Source organism: Sus scrofa, chromosome 15 (assembly GCF_054392235.1).
Source record: "Sus scrofa isolate SSC_HxYL_T2T_F1_AM1 chromosome 15, Sscrofa_HxYL_maternal_Yorkshire_Landrace_v2.0, whole genome shotgun sequence".
Classification (NCBI taxonomy): domain Eukaryota; kingdom Metazoa; phylum Chordata; class Mammalia; order Artiodactyla; family Suidae; genus Sus; species Sus scrofa.
Window position 1 is genome coordinate 99897388 of NC_139397.1, and position 18420 is coordinate 99915807.

An 18420-nucleotide genomic window follows, 5' to 3' on the forward strand; every position below is an offset into this window, starting at 1 on the left:
TAACCAGCAGTGTTAGGAAAAACCATTCTTCATAGTAAAGGTAATTTAATGTAAGAAGAATGATTAAGAGTTTGATGGACAGAACAAGAGAAGGAATACCCAGCTCTGTTAGGATGCATGAACGAGCCAGAACTACTTAACAAGCTGGGCAGTGTTGGTGTGGCAGAGTGCTGCTGTTAAGATTCTGCTTGAAGGCAACTTATGAGATAATTCTGTGAGGTGAGTAAACTTACAGAACTTGTGTGGAGAGGAACTATGTGAACTTGACCAAGCAGATAGGGACCAATAAATAAGTACATGAAACCAGGAGAAGGGGATGGACTGGCCCAGAGCATACAGAAGCCAGGACAGACTTTCAGCGAACAATGGAGGGGGAGGCTCAAGAGAGAGAGACTGAGGGGAGGAAGGCACAATGAAGGAAAGTGAGGAGCCACAGTGAACAAGTGGTCAACAGTGTGAGGCCAAGAAGTCAAGAGGCATGAGGCCACCTGGAACTGGCAGGTGGTCACTAAGACAAATGAGAAAGGACTTCAGGAGTGTGAATGGAACAGAAGCCAAAGTGAGTGGTGACGGGCAATCTGGATAAATGGTAAATAAGAAAGCTGATATTATTTGATAGTCCTGGAACAAAACCCTAGTTCAGTGTAAAATTTGAATAGTTTCATGAGTGATACTCATTTGTATATATTCACAGTAATTTATTGATAGTAAAAAATTAGCATTCTAAGGCTCAAAATTAGGGTAAAAATGAAACTAAAACTAAAAACACTCATTGCTGGAAAACTCCAGTGAGCATGCAAAAGTTCTAACTAAATTAAAAGAGGTATTAATTCTGAATTTTCTCTAGAACTAGACTATCATCAAGTTTCATGTCGTACCACATAATACAGGAGACTCAGAGTGGCAACGAATGGATGAAAACTATCATGAGAACTTGTATTTTTACCACTAAGGGTAGATTTCCTCTGCTAAAGTGCGGTAAAGCCTCTGAGGGCAGGAAGAATAAAAAGAATAACAAACTTACTCATCCTTTAACCTTGCATTAAGTTTAGGAAGACCCATGTATTCACACAGTTCTTGGAAAAATATTTTCACAAAAATTCTACTGGATGATGTAGTAGTTTCTTCACTCAGCTTTATACATTCAAGAACCTGAAAATTAAAATTTAAAAACATTTTTATTTTGGTGTTTAAAAGGTAAGACAAAGTGACCAATATTTATAACTTTCCTTTCTTGTGAAATTACAATTTGTTCTCATCTTCAATCAGAATTATCTCTAAATATCTTAAGATGATGTATATTATTTCTTGGAAAGAAATAAGACTGCCTCTCTATACTAATTTTCAAAATGTTAAGATGCTGTAGAAATAAAGAGTTCATTCTCTTTCTTGAGTAATGTATGTGCTTTTTATAGATGGGAGGATACTGTCTTGAACATATAGTGCTAAGATTACTAGTTCCTAAAACTCACTCATTAAAATGTGCATGTATGAGAGTCTGGGGACAAAATGCCACTGAAATCATCAAGCCATAGTTTTATAAAGACAAAGAGTGATGGCTTGTTCTGAATACTAAGATTGGGGCTGAAAACCTAAAGCTCATAGAGATATTTTAGGGTAAATAAAAAATAAAAGCAACCTCCATGTTTGATGGATTCTGTGTTCCACTAGCTCATTTGTTTCATTTGTTGAAAATTTTTTACTCCCTTTTTCCCAGAGAAAAGGGAAAAAAAGAAGTAAAAAATTATTATACCTCTTGGGTCAGCTTATAAATGCATATTAAAGTAGCTGGGCACACTTAGCACTTAGTATTACAAAAATTCACCCAATGATTACAAGCTCAATGATGTTGCTTCATTCTACCACAGGATTATGGTATTCTAAAATATGATCCCCTTTTTTCTTTCTTCTTGTATATAATTTTCTTTTCTTTTTTTTTTCAATTCCTTCAGTAACTTTGTTTTTCTTATAACCTATCAGGTTTTATTTTGTCTTATTACTACAGGCATCTTATCTCTTCTCTGACATAGTACTAAGATCCTTGAAATAAGAATCATATAAAATTCTTCTGGACACTCAGTTAGGCAAAGAGTTGGTGACTAAACAAATGGTTGTTGAATGAACAGTAGCTGTACAATTAAGTGCCAACTTAATGAGTGAAGTTCAAATTCTAACACAGTGTACATTTTCCCATCAAGAATACCTTTCCTTGTTCTAATTATGACTATGGGATCTTCTCCCTATCACTTATTCAACTTTAACGGATGCTACGAAAAATACATCCTGACAGAATAATCACGTCTCACGTCCCTACTAGAGAGACTGCTGATAGCTACTCCCTCACGAAACGGCAGTTACTGAGAGGCTCATATGCCACCAAACAACTGGTATATGTGAATATGGGTGTGTGTGCCCATATGTGTACACAGAGAAGATGAAAATGCTCCCAGCCATCACTATTAAAAAACACTGTGATTTTGGGTTGTTAATATCATTCACAGTGATATTTCTTACACTCATATATTATTTACTTAGCTGATGATCCCATGTCACATTAATATAACCTGAAAGACAGCCATTATAGTAAAAGTTTGCTACACATCTCATTTAAAAGTATGTTTCCTACATAGGAAAAGTATGGCTATGTTATACTTAATCTATTTCAGAATAACAGGGGATTAGCCAAGAAGAACAAATATATTGACCCATCTACTTACGCTCCAAGGAAGTGAATCAGTATATAAAAGGTGAGCAAACATCTTAGCAACATTTCTCAATTTGTTTGTTTCCAAGCGATGGATGGTATCATATTGTTCTTTGAATATACTTTCGAAGGATTCCATGTATTCTTTTTTTAGCATACAAAATCGCTAATAAATTAAGAAAAAGTCAATACCATTATTAAAGCCTTCTAGATTTATTCAATCAAAAGATAATCAATATTTTGTATATCATATAACCTTTTTGTGCTGTATAATGGGATGCTCAAAAAGTAAGATAATACGTATTATCCCTAGGTACTTGGGGTTTATATGCTAAAACAAAATTATACATGTAGCCGATCACAGACATACACATTTGCATAAAATAAACTTCTCTGTGAGTAGAGTTTGGATTCTAAAAAGTATTTTAGCTCATCCTTTACTGTGCTGCCTGAACATGTACTTGACTTCAGAAACTGCTGTGAAATTGTGAAAAGACAGCATTTAATTGTTCTCTTTGGGAAACTGTCAAAAAGCATGTGGAATTTCCCAAAGCCCTGGAAGAGTGATATGTAATGTTACGGCACTACAAAAATAAAGTGGGACAGGAGGAAGCTGCAGAGAGTGGGGAACCTGAGGGGTGAACAATTTGTTTTCAGGAAAGATATGTTATTACATTAGACTAGACCATAAAGCAGACACATTAATTCACAACACTCATGTTAAGAATTCCCTTTGTGATTTCATCACAATCCAACAAGAAAAATGATGTTGGAACTCACCCCAGCTAATAAGCCAAAAAATTTCTCATATGTCCTCTGTTGGGCACAGCAATCAAGTATCATGTTGCAGAGTTCTTTCTATTTGGAAAAAAAATTACATTAATGATTCAAAGCACAATGAATCCATGCTGTATAATAATTTATCAATATGACAGAGATAGCCTGAACTTTAAAGTAAGGTTTTCAAAACACAAAACTTCCACAACTTTATGAACTTTAGTTATGAGGACAAAATAAAAAAAATCAATCTATGTCAAGGCTATAGTCTTTTAAAGGCTTCTGTTTGGCTGACAGAAATTTCAGTCATCTATGCTAATTACATCAATTATAAAATTCTAAATTTGGAGTTCCCATTGTGGCGCAGTGGTTAACGAATCCGACTAGGAACCATGAGGTTGTGGGTTCGGTCCCTGCCCTTGTTCAGTGGGTTAACGATCCGGCGTTGCCGTGAGCTGTGATGTAGGTCACAGACGTGGCTCGGATCCCACGTTGCTGTGGCTCTGGCGTAGGCCTGTGGCTACAGCTCCGATTCGACCCCTAGCCTAGGAACCTCCATGTGCCGCGGGAGCGGCCCAAGAAATAGCAAAAAAGGACAAAAAAACAAAAAAACAAAAAAATTCTAAATTTGTATAAGCATGAACTACTTCAAGAAAACCTCGTATATGAAAGAGATACACCAAAAAGAGACTAAATATACTGTATTCTAAAAAGATTCTATCCCAGTAGGGCCTCCAAAAATAAGTTAATTATGTAAATAAATAAAACAAAAGTAAAAAGATTTTATAAATATGTCTTTTAAATACAGATTAACAATATGACATCTAACAATTCAGTTATACACCTTTTGAAGATTTAAACCCAATTATTAATGAATATATTTTGTTAGTATGGAAAAGACAGATCATAATGAGTCTTTACAGAGGCATAAATGGACACAACTTCAATGCTGAGTTAAATGACCCTCTGGATGATAAAGAAGAAAATATATTTAAAAGAACAAAATAAATGTTATGAATATAGATCTGTCAATAGATGGATCTATACAAAGAGATGGAGTCATTAAACTCCTGTTATAACACAATGTCTAATCAGTTATTTATGTGCTTTGAAAAAATTACTTTGTGAAAATTCTATTGACCTAAGAAGTGCAAGAATAAATCCAAGATTAGGAAATACCATCATCACAAATGATTTACACTTAATATTATTTACTAATTCCTGAAATAATCCTAATGAAATATGTATTGATTATAGCAATTTCATAGATGAGGAAACTCAGACATATGAACAAATCAATGGAAACAAAACTAAAAAAAGGCACAAATTCATTCTCTGACCACTAAATATCTGTAGACTTGACTAAATATCTTTTTCTACAAAACATTTCTTATCAAAAGTTTAAAATTATTTTTTCTAAATACAGTAACTGCAATTTATTTGTGCTTTTTACAAATAGAAATCTATAAAATATAATGTATATCATTTCAGTTCATTTTTACTTTTAATTTTACTTTCATATTTTTAACTACAAATTTTGACATCTTTGTCACTTAATAACATGAGATACAACTTAAGTAACTATTGCAAATTTTTAAAAATTAGGTCAATGTTTATTTATCGCATACATCTTTGTAACAAAGATATTATGGAAAAATACAGAATAGACATTCTAGAACTGTGCTGTCAGGCATGGTAGCCCCTAGCAACATGCAGTTACTTAAATCTGAATTACTTAACGTGACACAAATCCAGATTTTAGTTTCTCAATCACATGAGTCACATTTTGAGTACTCAAAACTACATGTGACTAATGTAGTGGCCACTGTCCTAAACAGTGCAGAATATGAATACTTCCATCACTGCAGAAAGTTCTGTGGGACAGAGCTGTTCTAGAAGCTGATAATCTAATTATAAAACTATTTACTCAAAGGCCTCTCTGCAAAATATAAGGTTATTTTCAGATATAATTATATTACTAGATTTTTTAAGATTAGTCATACATTGCCTCAATTAAAATGTTTATAAATGTTTAAGTTCTGAAGAGATGTATTTTGTCAAAATTTAATATAGTATTAAAAACTTAAATGAGACTTTTCTGAGTTGTGTCATATAATATTTATTTGATGTATTAAAATACATTTTCAAGTTTTTCTACTAATACTGTATTTTACGATAACAGTTAATTAGGTTTTAAACAATATAACATGGTAATGCACTGACAGCATTGCTATTAAAGTCATCACTACCTGTAAAACAAATTACTTTCTTCCCTAGACTAAATGCAATTACCAGAGTTACTCCCTGTGGCATATGATAATTAAATATTTTAACATTTTAATTAAATATTATAGTGATTTTATAAGATTATTTTGAGTATATGAAAATAGATGCATTAAGACCAATTTCCAAATGTTATCAAAATACATTGAAGTTACTTCTAGAGCAACAATGGTCTGGATTAATATTAATAAAATTTATGATGACAATTATATTCCTCAAATAATGTGACAAGAGCATTCTGTAACTTTAGTTTCAATTATAATTTTAAAAGTTGACTCACTAATTTATTCCTTTCCAATTCACCATATCAAGTGCACCCATAATACTATGAGGCACACTATTATTAACATACCAATAAATAAAGAGGGGAAAAAATAATTTTTTAAATTTGAAAAGAATCACCTCTTCAAAATCCAACACTTTGGCATTTCAAGAATTAATCTATATTCTTGAACAAAGGTTGGGAAACTTTTTCTGTAAAAAAAAAGTTTACGGAAAAACTTTTTCTGTAAAAGATAGTAGACATTTTAGATTTTAGCAGCCATACAATCTCTGTTGCAACTAGTTAATTCTGCTGCTATAGGGTGAAAACAGACACACACAATATATCTACCCACGGGCATGGCTGTATCCCAATAAAACTTCACAAAAATGGGCAGTGGCCCTGGACCACAGTCTGCCCATCCCTAGAACAGAACATATTTAAAAGCCCCAAGACAAAGGACTTTATACTCAACAGTAATTCAGCTCAGATAATCAAGGTCTTTTAGAAGAATCAGAAACCAAACAGACTGTATATAGTTGATACTCTCCACCTGTGCTGAATCTACCACAGGTAAGGGAAGATGTGGAAAACAATGCGAAAGCCTTGGCTCAGGTTCCAAGGATCTACAATCTAGATGGGCAGGGAGCAATATACATAAGAATACAACTAGAAAAAAACACCCTTGATAATCTTTTCAATCTAGTCTTTATTTTCCTTGGCATTAGGGTTTCATGATACTCTGAATAGTGAAGTAGTGAGTTATAAGACTATTACTCACATGGGCTAAGAGGAGGCTAAAATATGTATTTTATGGATTATTGAATCCGTGATATCCCGCAGAGTGCCTGACATATATGCTGAATACATTTTGTTAAATGAATTAATGAATAAAAATGGTATAGATTCTTCTATACCCAAAGAAAGCAATGTAACAACATGTACGGTCATCTTTCTAATTTCTATGACAAAAAAATGCTTTAGTGCATAAAGTAGGTGGACCGGGTAATTCATTAAGGAACAAACTTTCTACTGTATTTAAGCCACCATTTGATTTATAGGAAACCACTCAGAAATTTATGTGAAGTGTGGTGGTTCAGAGAGACTGCTTCCTTTTCCTACAGCCCATCCAAGCAGCTGATTTAAGTCACCAGAATGAGTAACATATATGAAGCACTGCAAGACTCCTAAGTTTTAAGTTACCTAAAAATTTTAGCAAACCTACATTTAAAAAATGAATATTTAGTAATGAGTTACTGTTTCAATTCATGAAACCTATTAAATGTCTTAAACACTTTTATAACCAATATATATTCCTTAATAGAAAAAAAAGTATTAACTTACTGTTTGACTCTCAGGAAACTCCATTTTCAGCAATTTGTGAGCACATTCCTCAAAATCTAAACTGTAGAGAAAAATGGTTACAAAAATTAGGTTAAAAACTTTCAGCATAGTTAAACTGTCACTCTCTTTCATATACAAGAATCTTATTCTAATAATTATTTTAAATAATTTTTTTTACTATGATTTCATATTATTGTGTTGTGTATATAAAAAAGACATAGCTGGAGTTCCTGTCATGGCGCAGTGGTTAACGAATCTGACTAGGAACCATGAGGTTGCGGGTTCGGTCCCTGCCCTTGCTCAGTGGGTTAACGATCCGGCATTGCTGTGAGCTGTGGTGTAGGTCACAGACGTGGCTCGGATCCCGCGTTGCTGTGGCTCTGGCGTAGGCCTGTGGCTACAGCTCCGATTCGACCCCTAGCCTGGGAACCTCCATATGCCGCGGGAGCGGCCCAAAGAAATAGCAAAAAGACAAAAAAAAAAGAGACATAGCTTTTAACTCCACAAAGAATGAAGTACTGATACATACCACCATGAGGATGGACCTTAATTTATGCCAAGTGAAAGAAGCCGGACGTAAAGACTGCATACAGTATAATTACATTTATATAAAATGACCAGAATGTGCAGAAAGTAGACAAATTTTTATTACACTCCTAAATATTTCCACTTCTGTCTGATCCAAGTCAGGAAGAGGTGAAAGATGTTCCAGGAGCCCAGCATGACATCTAGTGCTTAATAACCAAATTTAAAAGTTATCTTGAGGGAGTTCCCGTCATGGCTCAGTGGTTAACGAATCTGACTAGGAACCATGAGGTTGCAGGTTCGATCCCTGGCCTTGCTCAGTGGGTTGAGGATCTGTCGTTGCTGTGAGCTGTGGTGTAGGTCACAGACGTGACTCGGATCCTGAGTTGCTATGGCTCTGGTGTAGGCTGGCGGCTACAGCTCTGATTGGACCCCTAGCCTGGGAACCTCCATATGCCGTGGGATCGGCCCTAGAAAAGACAAAAAAAATAAAAAAATAAAAAAAATAAAAGTTATCTTGATTCATACCCAAACACAAGGCTTCTACCCTACATAAAAACTAAGTATCAAAATAGTAAATAATCAAAATCACTCACAAAGAATTGCTTTTGTACAACATTCAAATAAATTGCATGAAATATATCTTTGATATGCTTCACTAAAGAGGATGATGAGACTCAATGTGAACTTGATTCAGGAATAATGCTAGTATCTTTTGATAACAGCAGCATAAAAAATCACCCACTGAAATATAATGATTATGAATTCATAGTTCATCTGTATTCTTCAGCTTCTGTTATTTATTGGGTTTCAGAAGCATAAAAAGGTTAATAATCCAGGATGAGAGAACAGTAAAAAAAAAAAAAAAAAAAGACGTATAAAAAAAAAATCTATCAAAAAAGATTTCATAACAGATGATATCAAACAATACCTAGCACTAAGATTAAAATAGTTAAATTGCAGTTGACAAACTTTAATAATATTGTAATACCACGAAGTATTTAAAAAGATATGTCATTTTTTAGTTTCCACTTTTTAAAAAACAGAATTAGTACTCGGGGAAAAAAAAATCCTACAATTTCTGAAAAAAACAAGTCAGTAATTCATGGAAAAATTTTACAAGTTTTATTTTATCTAATAAGTGAAATATTAGGGAGAAGGTATGACAGTCTATTTTCCTGTTTTATTTTAAAGGTATTTGGTGACGTCCTACACATGATTGTCTTGAAGTTGCACTAAACATAAATATTAAATAAATTAAATTTGCTTGGTATTTTATACCAAATGAATTCCAGGTTTAACACAAAGTAATAGTGATTGAGAGAAGGGTTAAAAAAAAGGATGTTACATGATGCCAGTTTTCAAACCATGCTTACAAATGGCTTGTTGATATTGCTAATCCAAGAAACTGACTTGTTGAGGACCTTGTAGTTCCACTTCACTCCGATGGTACAGCTTCAATAACACAACATCAGACTGCTGAACATCACTTTAAACTAAGAATAAATAGGAATTCCCGTTGTGGCATAGTGGAAACGAATCCGACTAGGAACCATGAAGTTGCGGGTTTGATCTCTGGCCTTGCTCAGTGGGTTAAGAACCTAGCGTTGAAGTGAGCTATGCTGTAGGTCACAGACATGGCTCCGATCCTGCATTGCTGTGGCTGTAGTGTAGGGTGGCAGCTGTAGCTCCAATTCAACCCCTAGACTGGGAACCTCCATATGCTGTGGGTGTGGTCCTGAAAAAAAAAGCAAGAATATATAGGAAGGTCTAATTTTCAATAGCAAAGCTAATTGTATGGTTTCATGTTTTGCATAAATAAAAGACTATGTAAAGAGCCAGAAGAATAAGAAAAGCACTGGTGAAATCAGTCAGTAGGTCTAAAAAGAAAGGAAGTAAAAAAATAAAATCCCCAAATAGTTCAGTTGCCAGCACAGTTCTGTTCACAAGATTTTCAAAAGTGAACAGTTCATATAAATAATCCAATGTCCTCTCAAGATAACCACTATTGATATGTTAATGGATTATTTCTAGAATGTCTACCTATGGTTAAGATAACACCACTGGCATGGTACTAGGTAGTCTACACTATTAGTTTTTATCCTCACCTAACATTAAATAAGACTACTTGCCCACATCAATACTAATTCTCTATTAACCTAATTTTCAATGGTGGCATAAAATGGATATTTGATTACTGATACTGGGCAATAAGATTCTCTCTCTTTCTCTCCCTCCCCTCACCCCCTTTTTGGCATAGAATAATTCTGTGAACAACTTTTTGGGATCATATAATTCTTAAAGAAATACAATGAAAAAGAGGCAATCAATCACACTAAGCTATTGATTCATGCCACCAAAAGGCTTTCCATAAATACACCCAATTTAAATTCTCATGAATAATCACTCTGTGTATCTAACTGAAATCATCATTAGTGCTGAGTATTATTCCATTAAAAAAATAAAGTAAACCACTTTAGCTGTTTTTATAACAATATTACTTATTCATCTAGACTGATATTTGTTTGATAACTTTATGTTTTATAATCCCATTACATGAGTCTCCCAAACATGACCTTTTAAACACCTTTTTATCAAAGTCTTTGTTTTTCTTGCCTAAAATTATTTTTACTAGGCATTTAGGGGCTGAGAACTCTTAATAAAAAATACATAAGACAGTAGTTATTGTACTGTTACTAGAATTGGTACCATATTCTATAATACCATATATAATATGTAATATCATATAACATCATATATCATAAAAAATAATATATAAATAGCATTTAATATATATCATATAAAATATAATTATATAATATCATATAATAGTGGTTGTCAATTATCCAATAATGTTTTAGTTTTTCAAATTGTTTTGTGTAATTCAGAGATTATCAAGGTTAGGTCAGCTAAAGAAACAAAGTTTCTTTTAAATAATCATTCAAAAGGCTCCACTGTATAATTCTTCAAAGCCCAGTGGTTTGTTTTTGTTTTTGTTTTTCTTATTAGGGCTGCACTGGCAGCATATGAAAGTTCCCAGGCTAGGGGTTGATTCAGAGCTTCAGCTGCTGGCCTATGCCACAGCCACAGCAATGTCGGATCTCAGTCACATCTGTGACCTAACTACAGCTCACAGCAATGCCGGATCCTTAACACACTGAGCAAGTCCAGGGATCGAACCTGCATCCTCATGGATCCTAGCTGGATTCGCTAACCACTGAGCCACAAAGGGAACTCCTCAAAGCTAATGTTAATAGCAATATTTAAACAATAAATCCACTGTTTACAACTGATTACTACAGCATTTCTTAAAAAAGGACAAATCAAAGTTAAACTCTAAGAATAGCTACCTATAATAAAAATTTCTCCTCTTTAAGTTTGTATAAAAAATATTTAATAGTTTCTTTCATGTGAAAGGCAAAGAAACAGGTAAGGAAAACCAAAAAAAAAAAAAAAAAAATCTAACCAATGTTTTGCTGTTTAATATTTCTCTTTTTGAAGATGAATCTAGGCCAAAAAGTTTTCAGACAGACCAAAAACAAGATGACTCCTACTTATGAATCATTTTTGCTATTACATCATACTAAATGGAAATATACAAAACTTAGTAACAAAACAAAACAGAAAACATTCCTTCTCCAGTAAAAAATATAAACACTGTGCCCACTAAATTAATAGGTTGATTCCCATTCAAAACAACAGATGTACTGAGCATTTAATATTTTCATTTATTTTTCTTTAAAACCAAATTCACAGTCTTCAAAGGCAATAGGTTGTTTTCATAGTATAGTAGTTCTTGTTTACATTACTTCAAAGGGTCCTCAAAACCTTCCTAAGTCTAATTCCTACTTTCATTTATATTCATTTCCATCTGTTGAACAAATCAGTGTCCAAACGTCGTCATAATAATGTTTCCCTGCTTAGAACTAGAGTTAGAAACCAAATTAGAAAAAATAAAATATAAACTTCCATTGCATAATTAAATACTGTGCTAACTGTAACAGAATTGTTTTCAAATTTTTATTAGTGATATTTAACTATAAGAAATGACTTGGCTGAAAAAAAATTAATTAGATAACAGTTAAATAAGTAAAGACTATTTGCTTTTGAAGTGAAGAACCAACAGTAGGAATCCTTATAAAACTGGGGCTTGGGATGGCGGTAGAGAGGCAATTAGTTGGAGAATCCCTGCAATAGTATTCAGTTTTCTGTCATCACATTCCAAATAATCCCATCTCCTTCCCCACCCTGTTAAAACTAAGAATCAACTGAGTTACAGTACCTTACCTTGACTGAATAGCAAGATAAATTGTACGACGAAATGAAACTAGATTAATTTCTGTTTTGTCATGAATAGTCACTTTCTGTCCTGAAATTAAACATAAAATTATAAGACTATAAAATTAAAGGTGAAGAACTAAAAATGTAACCCTGTGTAATACTTTCACAAATCTATTTACAATCTATGAGTTTAATAATAATACTCTCCTATGCAGTATAAATCAGTATTGTGGAATTCAAAGTAACTTTCTCAGTCTTTTCTCATTTCTTAGAGTATTTTAATAGGATTTATCAGCTCAAAGAATTCCAGAACCAAGCCCGGGAAAACAATTTTTGTTTCTGTGCCACCTGCTCATTTAGACATTACAAAAGGCTGCCCTATGCTGTTATTTGGTAAAACATTATTTCTATATTTATAAATAGTTATCTTGCTAATTTGGAAGAACTATAACTTATGGATAGAGATTCAGTTTCAGAGAGCAATTGTATCACCATGACAGGTTAGATGGGTCCAATACAAATATGACTATATGTCAAAATTTTATCTCATGCATGAAAACTTTCCTTATTCATATTTACTAGTTTTTATTTGAATAATATTTTCACATAAAAAAAGAAATTCTGAAGTTAAATGTAGCACATGGTTAGATGTTTTAAATAAGGAAGACATTGGAAAAAATTAAATTTATTTTTATAAAATATGTTGTAGAAGAGCTATTACACTCTAAGAGAGAACTAAAATACATTATGACCTCAAAGGGAGAGATACATTTTTAATATTTTCAAATATATAACACAAGTAAATAATGACCAGTGTACATATGTTCTGATATTTTAACTGAGACTTAACCAAAGTAAAATTCTGAGCTTATTTTCCTGTGAAATGATATAATCAAAGCTGAGGAGGAAGAACATTTTGCCTGTCTTTGTACAAATATAGGTTTTGGCCTCCCCGCTCTACTTTTCCAAAATGAAGAGCAAATACCTAGTCATTCTCATCTGTCACATTCATGCCAGGGTGACATAAATCACATGCACTCAACATGAATGCACCTTTTTCATAGTTTATAATCAAAGTCATAACATATCAAATTTAATTATGTTGATATTAAAAAATGAATTTCCTTGTTCAATACTTATAGAGCAGTGTATTTCAACCTTGCCAATGCTGATTTTTGGGTTGGATAATACTTTGTTGTTGTTGGGTGGGGGTAGGGGGTAGGTTTGTGACTTGCGATATGTTTAATCATTAGCCTTTAACCCTCTAGATATCAGCAGCATCTCTCCCAACCCTCCACAGATTGAGAATGACTGTTTTAGAGGGTTACCTTAGATTAATTTGAGAGTATATTACAGTATTATTTGAATAAGTTATACTTTTACCTTCTTCATCTTCCTCTCCCTCTTCCTCCTCTTCTTCCTCCTCCTCCTCACTACTTCCAGCATCTTGGTCTGTGTTCGAGTCACTGTCTCCCTCATCAAGAATTTCTAAAAGAACAAAGTAAGTTTAGGAAAATTATTAGTGAGCCAGTGATACAAATGCACTTCATTCTGAGAAGATAATTCTCATTTCACTGAGACCCACAGTAGTGTAAGTTTATCAGTCAACAAAGATGGTCACACAGGCCTCATGTTACTGCTGAGGTAGTCAGAGACTGTTATGACAAATATGGCTAGAGAGAGCCATATGAGTAATTCTTCTGCCAGATAGAAAGTGGCCATGAAACAGGGAAGGGATGAGAAGAATGAGAAAAAGCAGATGAAGCTTTGCCAAAAGGCAAGAACGCTAGAAAAATAAATTGGGAATGGAAATTAGCATATTAGAGATAGAATATTATTAGTTCATCAACAGAAAGAAGATAGTCTAAACGGTATGAAAACAGTAATGTAAGAGACTACATTAAGCTAAACATCATGGTAACATTAATAAACAAATTACAAAAACTAACGTTCTTTCCAACGATGTGTGCTCTATCAGTCTGACAAAGATTTTATAAACCTGGCTAATAGTTCACTTTTGCATTTTTATTACGTCAGACAGGTTTTAGTACATTTTGGGGGGCCAACTTATTTTTAGGAAAATTCTTATTTCTTTATATCTACCCAAGTGTATAAAACAGGATCCACATATAATATTTAATGTTAACAGAGAGCTTCATGCTATGAGAAACAAATCATTCTACAAAAATGGAGAGTCATCATTCAGTCCTTAGCTGACATACAAATCTCCTCAAGAATATTTCTAACAAATGAGACTTCAAGAAATGATCTGAGGTGTCTGGTTTATTATTACATAATGCAACTTAGACCTTTAAAAGAGGAAACCATTTAGTATTCAATAGTAGGAAGACAGGCACTCCTGCTGTTTTCCCAAATGCTGTAAGACCTAAAACACAAGTACACCTGGGTCACTCTAAGGTGCTAATTAACTAAAGCTGTGCCCACTTCCTGCTGGGGCTGTTTTTTTATGCCAGTCTAGAAGAACGTTTTATGAAAGAATGAAGGTCAAATTGATTGTCTAGTCGTTTACATCATCCTCTCCTTTTCTCTTCACTTTAGGATCTACCTACTAAAATCACTTAGGCAATGACAACTGTATTTCATCAACTGAATAAAGCAGTGGTTTCAAAGTATGGTCTGAGAGCCCCTATGTGGGGAACACTGAGAAGTCAGGTGGTCTGTGAGGTCAAAGCTATTTTCATAATAATACCAAGATATTATTCACCCTTTCACTGTGCTGACACCTGAAACAATGATACAAAAGCTATGGGGGTTAAAACTTGCTGGATCCTGAGCACAAATCAAGGCATCAAACTGCAATAGTGGTCACTGTGCTCTGCCATATTACTGTAGTAGGAAAAACAAAAACGTTTTCATTTAAGAATGCCCTTGAAGAAAAAACAGAAAATTACTGATTTTGTTAAATATTAGGATAGGCATTGCTAACAGTCTGAGTAAGAAAATATGAAGTTCACATATAACACTTCCATTAAAAACAGATGTACAATGGTGATAGCCGTCTCCAGGAAAGGCACTTGTGTGACTGAGTTGCACAATGAATTAGTATTTTTCATTTTTACTTGAAAGAACTGCAAGCAAACTAGAGTGGTTAGGTATTTAACAGCCATTTTCTCAACAAAGTGAGACTGTCATTTCAAGGAAAATTACCAACAGTATTTGCCCCCCATGATATCAAATTAAGAGTTTTCAAGAGAAAATTAGAATTTTGGAAAACTTGTAAACCTCCCTGTGAGCCTGACAACGTCCCAATACTTAAGAATTTTCTGATGAGATAGATGGTAATAAGAATAAATTTGATTTCTTGATACTGTATTGTGTCAATTTAATTTTGATAATGTTAACATGCCAACACTTGGAAGATGTGAATAACTCAGTGAATCAAGATTTTCCAAATGACCAATACGACATGTTACAAAATCATGCATTGGTAAAAGATCCATTCAAAGTGACAGGCCAATGGATTTTCATGTTAACAAGTATGAAAATTCAAGGACATTATTTCAGGTTTCATAATGCAATTAAATTTTTAAGAAACTAATAGCTATTAAATATTAACTGGCATAGTATTAAGGAGGGATACACTCAATTATAGCTCTGAAAAGGCTATTAAAATACTCCTCCCTTTCTAACTACATTTCTGTGTGAGGCTAAATTTCCTTCATATATTTTAATAAAAACAACTAATTGCAACAGATTGAAATCAGGAACGATATGAGAATCCAACTGTTTCCTATTAAGCCAGACATTAAACTGTACAAAATATAAAACATGCCATTCTTCTTTTTAAATTTGTTTTTTAAAGTAGTTTTTGTCATAAAAATATGTAATATGCGAATATGTTATTATTATTTTGAAATGATTTAATTTTTTATATTTCCAGTTTTAATTTTTAATAAGTGTCAACAGATATAAATCCATATAAATAAAAACTCTTCGGAATCCTCAGTAATTTTCAAGAGCATAAAGATATCTTGAGACCAGAGAGTTTAAGAAGTGCTATTGTAAAGAAAAGTACTGCTTTCCTGGTATCGGCCAAAGAGGCTAAAAATGGGTGGGGAATTCCCAAGTTAAAAAAAAAAAAATTACGCCAGCTATAACAAGAATTCCATAAAATCATTTAGCATTTTTTAGAGATACTATAGAAAAAGAAGTTAATAAAAGAAAAAAGTGGGTGTAAGGGTTTCTCCATGTTTGGAAACCAGATTTTTAAGAGAAAAATGAATCTGGCTGTTGCAATGAAATGCCCTAGGAAAACAGCATCTAAGGAGAGATGTACCAGATATTGTACCAGGTTTTGGGGATAACATATAGAAATGGGGAGTTCCTTACACCGTTACTTTCCTTTTCAACATTCCAGTTCTAAGCATGACTAAAGCATGGAACGCAGCAACGACAGATTTCTAGGTCTCTGCTCTCTCTTCCTAGAAGCTTTCAGAGCCATAAGTATTTGCCAGGTAAAATTACAACTCAAGGGAAATAAATCTATAAAATTATTATATAAATACATGAAGTAATATAAATAATTACATAATAGAATAAAAACAATGATATAAGTACCTCTGAATATTAGCTCTGGAAGAAAAATAATGACACATATGAAAAAAATAGTATCAGTGTCTAAATACATGCTCTGTGGCAATACAAAGCACTGTATTTTATTTATTCTTACACAAACATGTAACATTTACCCTTACATCAAACAAGTAACTTGTTCTAGGTCACTTAGCTAGTAATGGCAAAAACAAAATACAAACCAATGTCTGTACAAAGCTAGTGCTTACAATATACTAATGACGTACAAATGATAATAATTAATTATCTACTGAGCACCGATTCTGTATCTAGCACTGTGATTGATTTTAGAAAGATACCAACCTGTCATAAGAAATAATTTAAATAGAGAACTTTATGAAAACATATAGCACTTAACTGCATATTAAATTGGGTGGCAATTTAAGCAGTAATTTTTAAATGGCAGTGAAGTTAAAGATTACTGGTAAAACATGAATATTTCTTAAGAAGGACAAAACTTAAAAGAGTTGTATAATTTAAACAGAGACAAAGAGGAGAGGAAAAATGAGTTAATTTAGAATGAATACCATAGATGAGCACTAGACTAACACATGGGTAAACACTGACAAGAACAGCTTCTCAAGAACAAAAATTTCAAGAGGTAGGGGTCTGTGATCTATAACTTTCTATCAGTACTATATAATTACATAAATTGCTTCTACTTATCCAAAATAAATTATTTTGTAAATTTCTACATACCCTTCTTAATAGCTTTGTACTTCTCTTCATTTTCCATAAAATTAGGGTCCATCTTGAAAACATCTTAAAAAAGAAAGAAGTTAATTAGTGTTTATTTTCAATATTTATATTCGTTTGTACTAAACTTCCCAACACCCACTCCTAACTTACTAAGAACGTCTTCTGGATTATAGTCATCTTCCAGAGGGAGCATGTGAGTGAACTGATCATCTTCTTCCACTAAGTCAAGTCCTTCTAGGATAACAGGGTGGTCCTTGAATCCATCCTTCCGTACAGCAAACATCACTTCAATCATATACTGAACTCTCTTGTCAATTTCAGACTCATGAAGAATGTTTCGAAGGCGTTCAAATATCGCTAAAGTTAAACAGAAAGATTGTACAATAAGCAATAAACATTGTGACACTCAAACGAAAGCTCAATAGCAAACCAAGAATATATACTTACCATTGATTCCTCGTGGTGACACTTGTGTTAACTTGAGACCACATTCCTTGAGAAAACCAATAGCTACTTCAACACTGTCATCTGTTGGTCTTTCCAGGAGCAAAGTGAGCATTTCTAAGCATAAAACTTCATGAGCCTTAAATAGATTTAAGACAGACAGAATGGACAAAATGATTTTACATATATTAATCTACTACTGAGAGTAACTTTAAAAATTATAAATCTACTTTTTGCAGTGATAATAAGCAAAATCTTATAATATACATAAAATTTCTCCAAATATCGGATACAATTTTTCTTTCACTTCCATTATGCATCCATTAACATTTCCTGATGCTTTTCCCCAAAATCTTAACTTACTGCACTGAATACAACTATTTGATTTATCTCCAGAAGAAATATTCTTCCTAAACTCTCTATATAAGAAATGTTATCTATAAGAAATGCCAAAATTAACCTCAAAATGTTAAAAAATAATTTACTAATTTTTAATCAGAGGTATTTT

At 33.1% G+C, this 18420-nt stretch overlaps 1 protein-coding gene across 9 annotated transcripts in view; it reads right to left on the reverse strand.

Annotated features, from left to right (window-relative positions):
* CWC22 (CWC22 spliceosome associated protein homolog) overlaps positions 1-18420 on the reverse strand; it is a 64281-nt gene that overhangs the window by 7315 nt on the left and 38546 nt on the right. For 7 of the 9 annotated variants that reach the window (XM_003133514.6, XM_005671989.4, XM_084999999.1 and 4 more), the window contains 9 exons: positions 17916-18051; positions 17619-17825; positions 17469-17531; positions 13560-13664; positions 12183-12264; positions 7371-7431; positions 3485-3562; positions 2718-2870; positions 1025-1152 (listed from right to left, as the gene is read on the reverse strand). In XM_003133514.6, coding sequence (XP_003133562.2) covers positions 1025-1152; positions 2718-2870; positions 3485-3562; positions 7371-7431; positions 12183-12264; positions 13560-13664; positions 17469-17531; positions 17619-17825; positions 17916-18051 — 1013 coding nt within the window. Of the gene's footprint in view, positions 1-1024; positions 1153-2717; positions 2871-3484; positions 3563-7370; positions 7793-8334; positions 9627-11097; positions 12265-13559; positions 13665-17468; positions 17532-17618; positions 17826-17915; positions 18052-18420 lie in introns of those variants that run through there. The other 2 variants (XR_014829850.1, XM_085000005.1) reach the window with 2 other exon arrangements.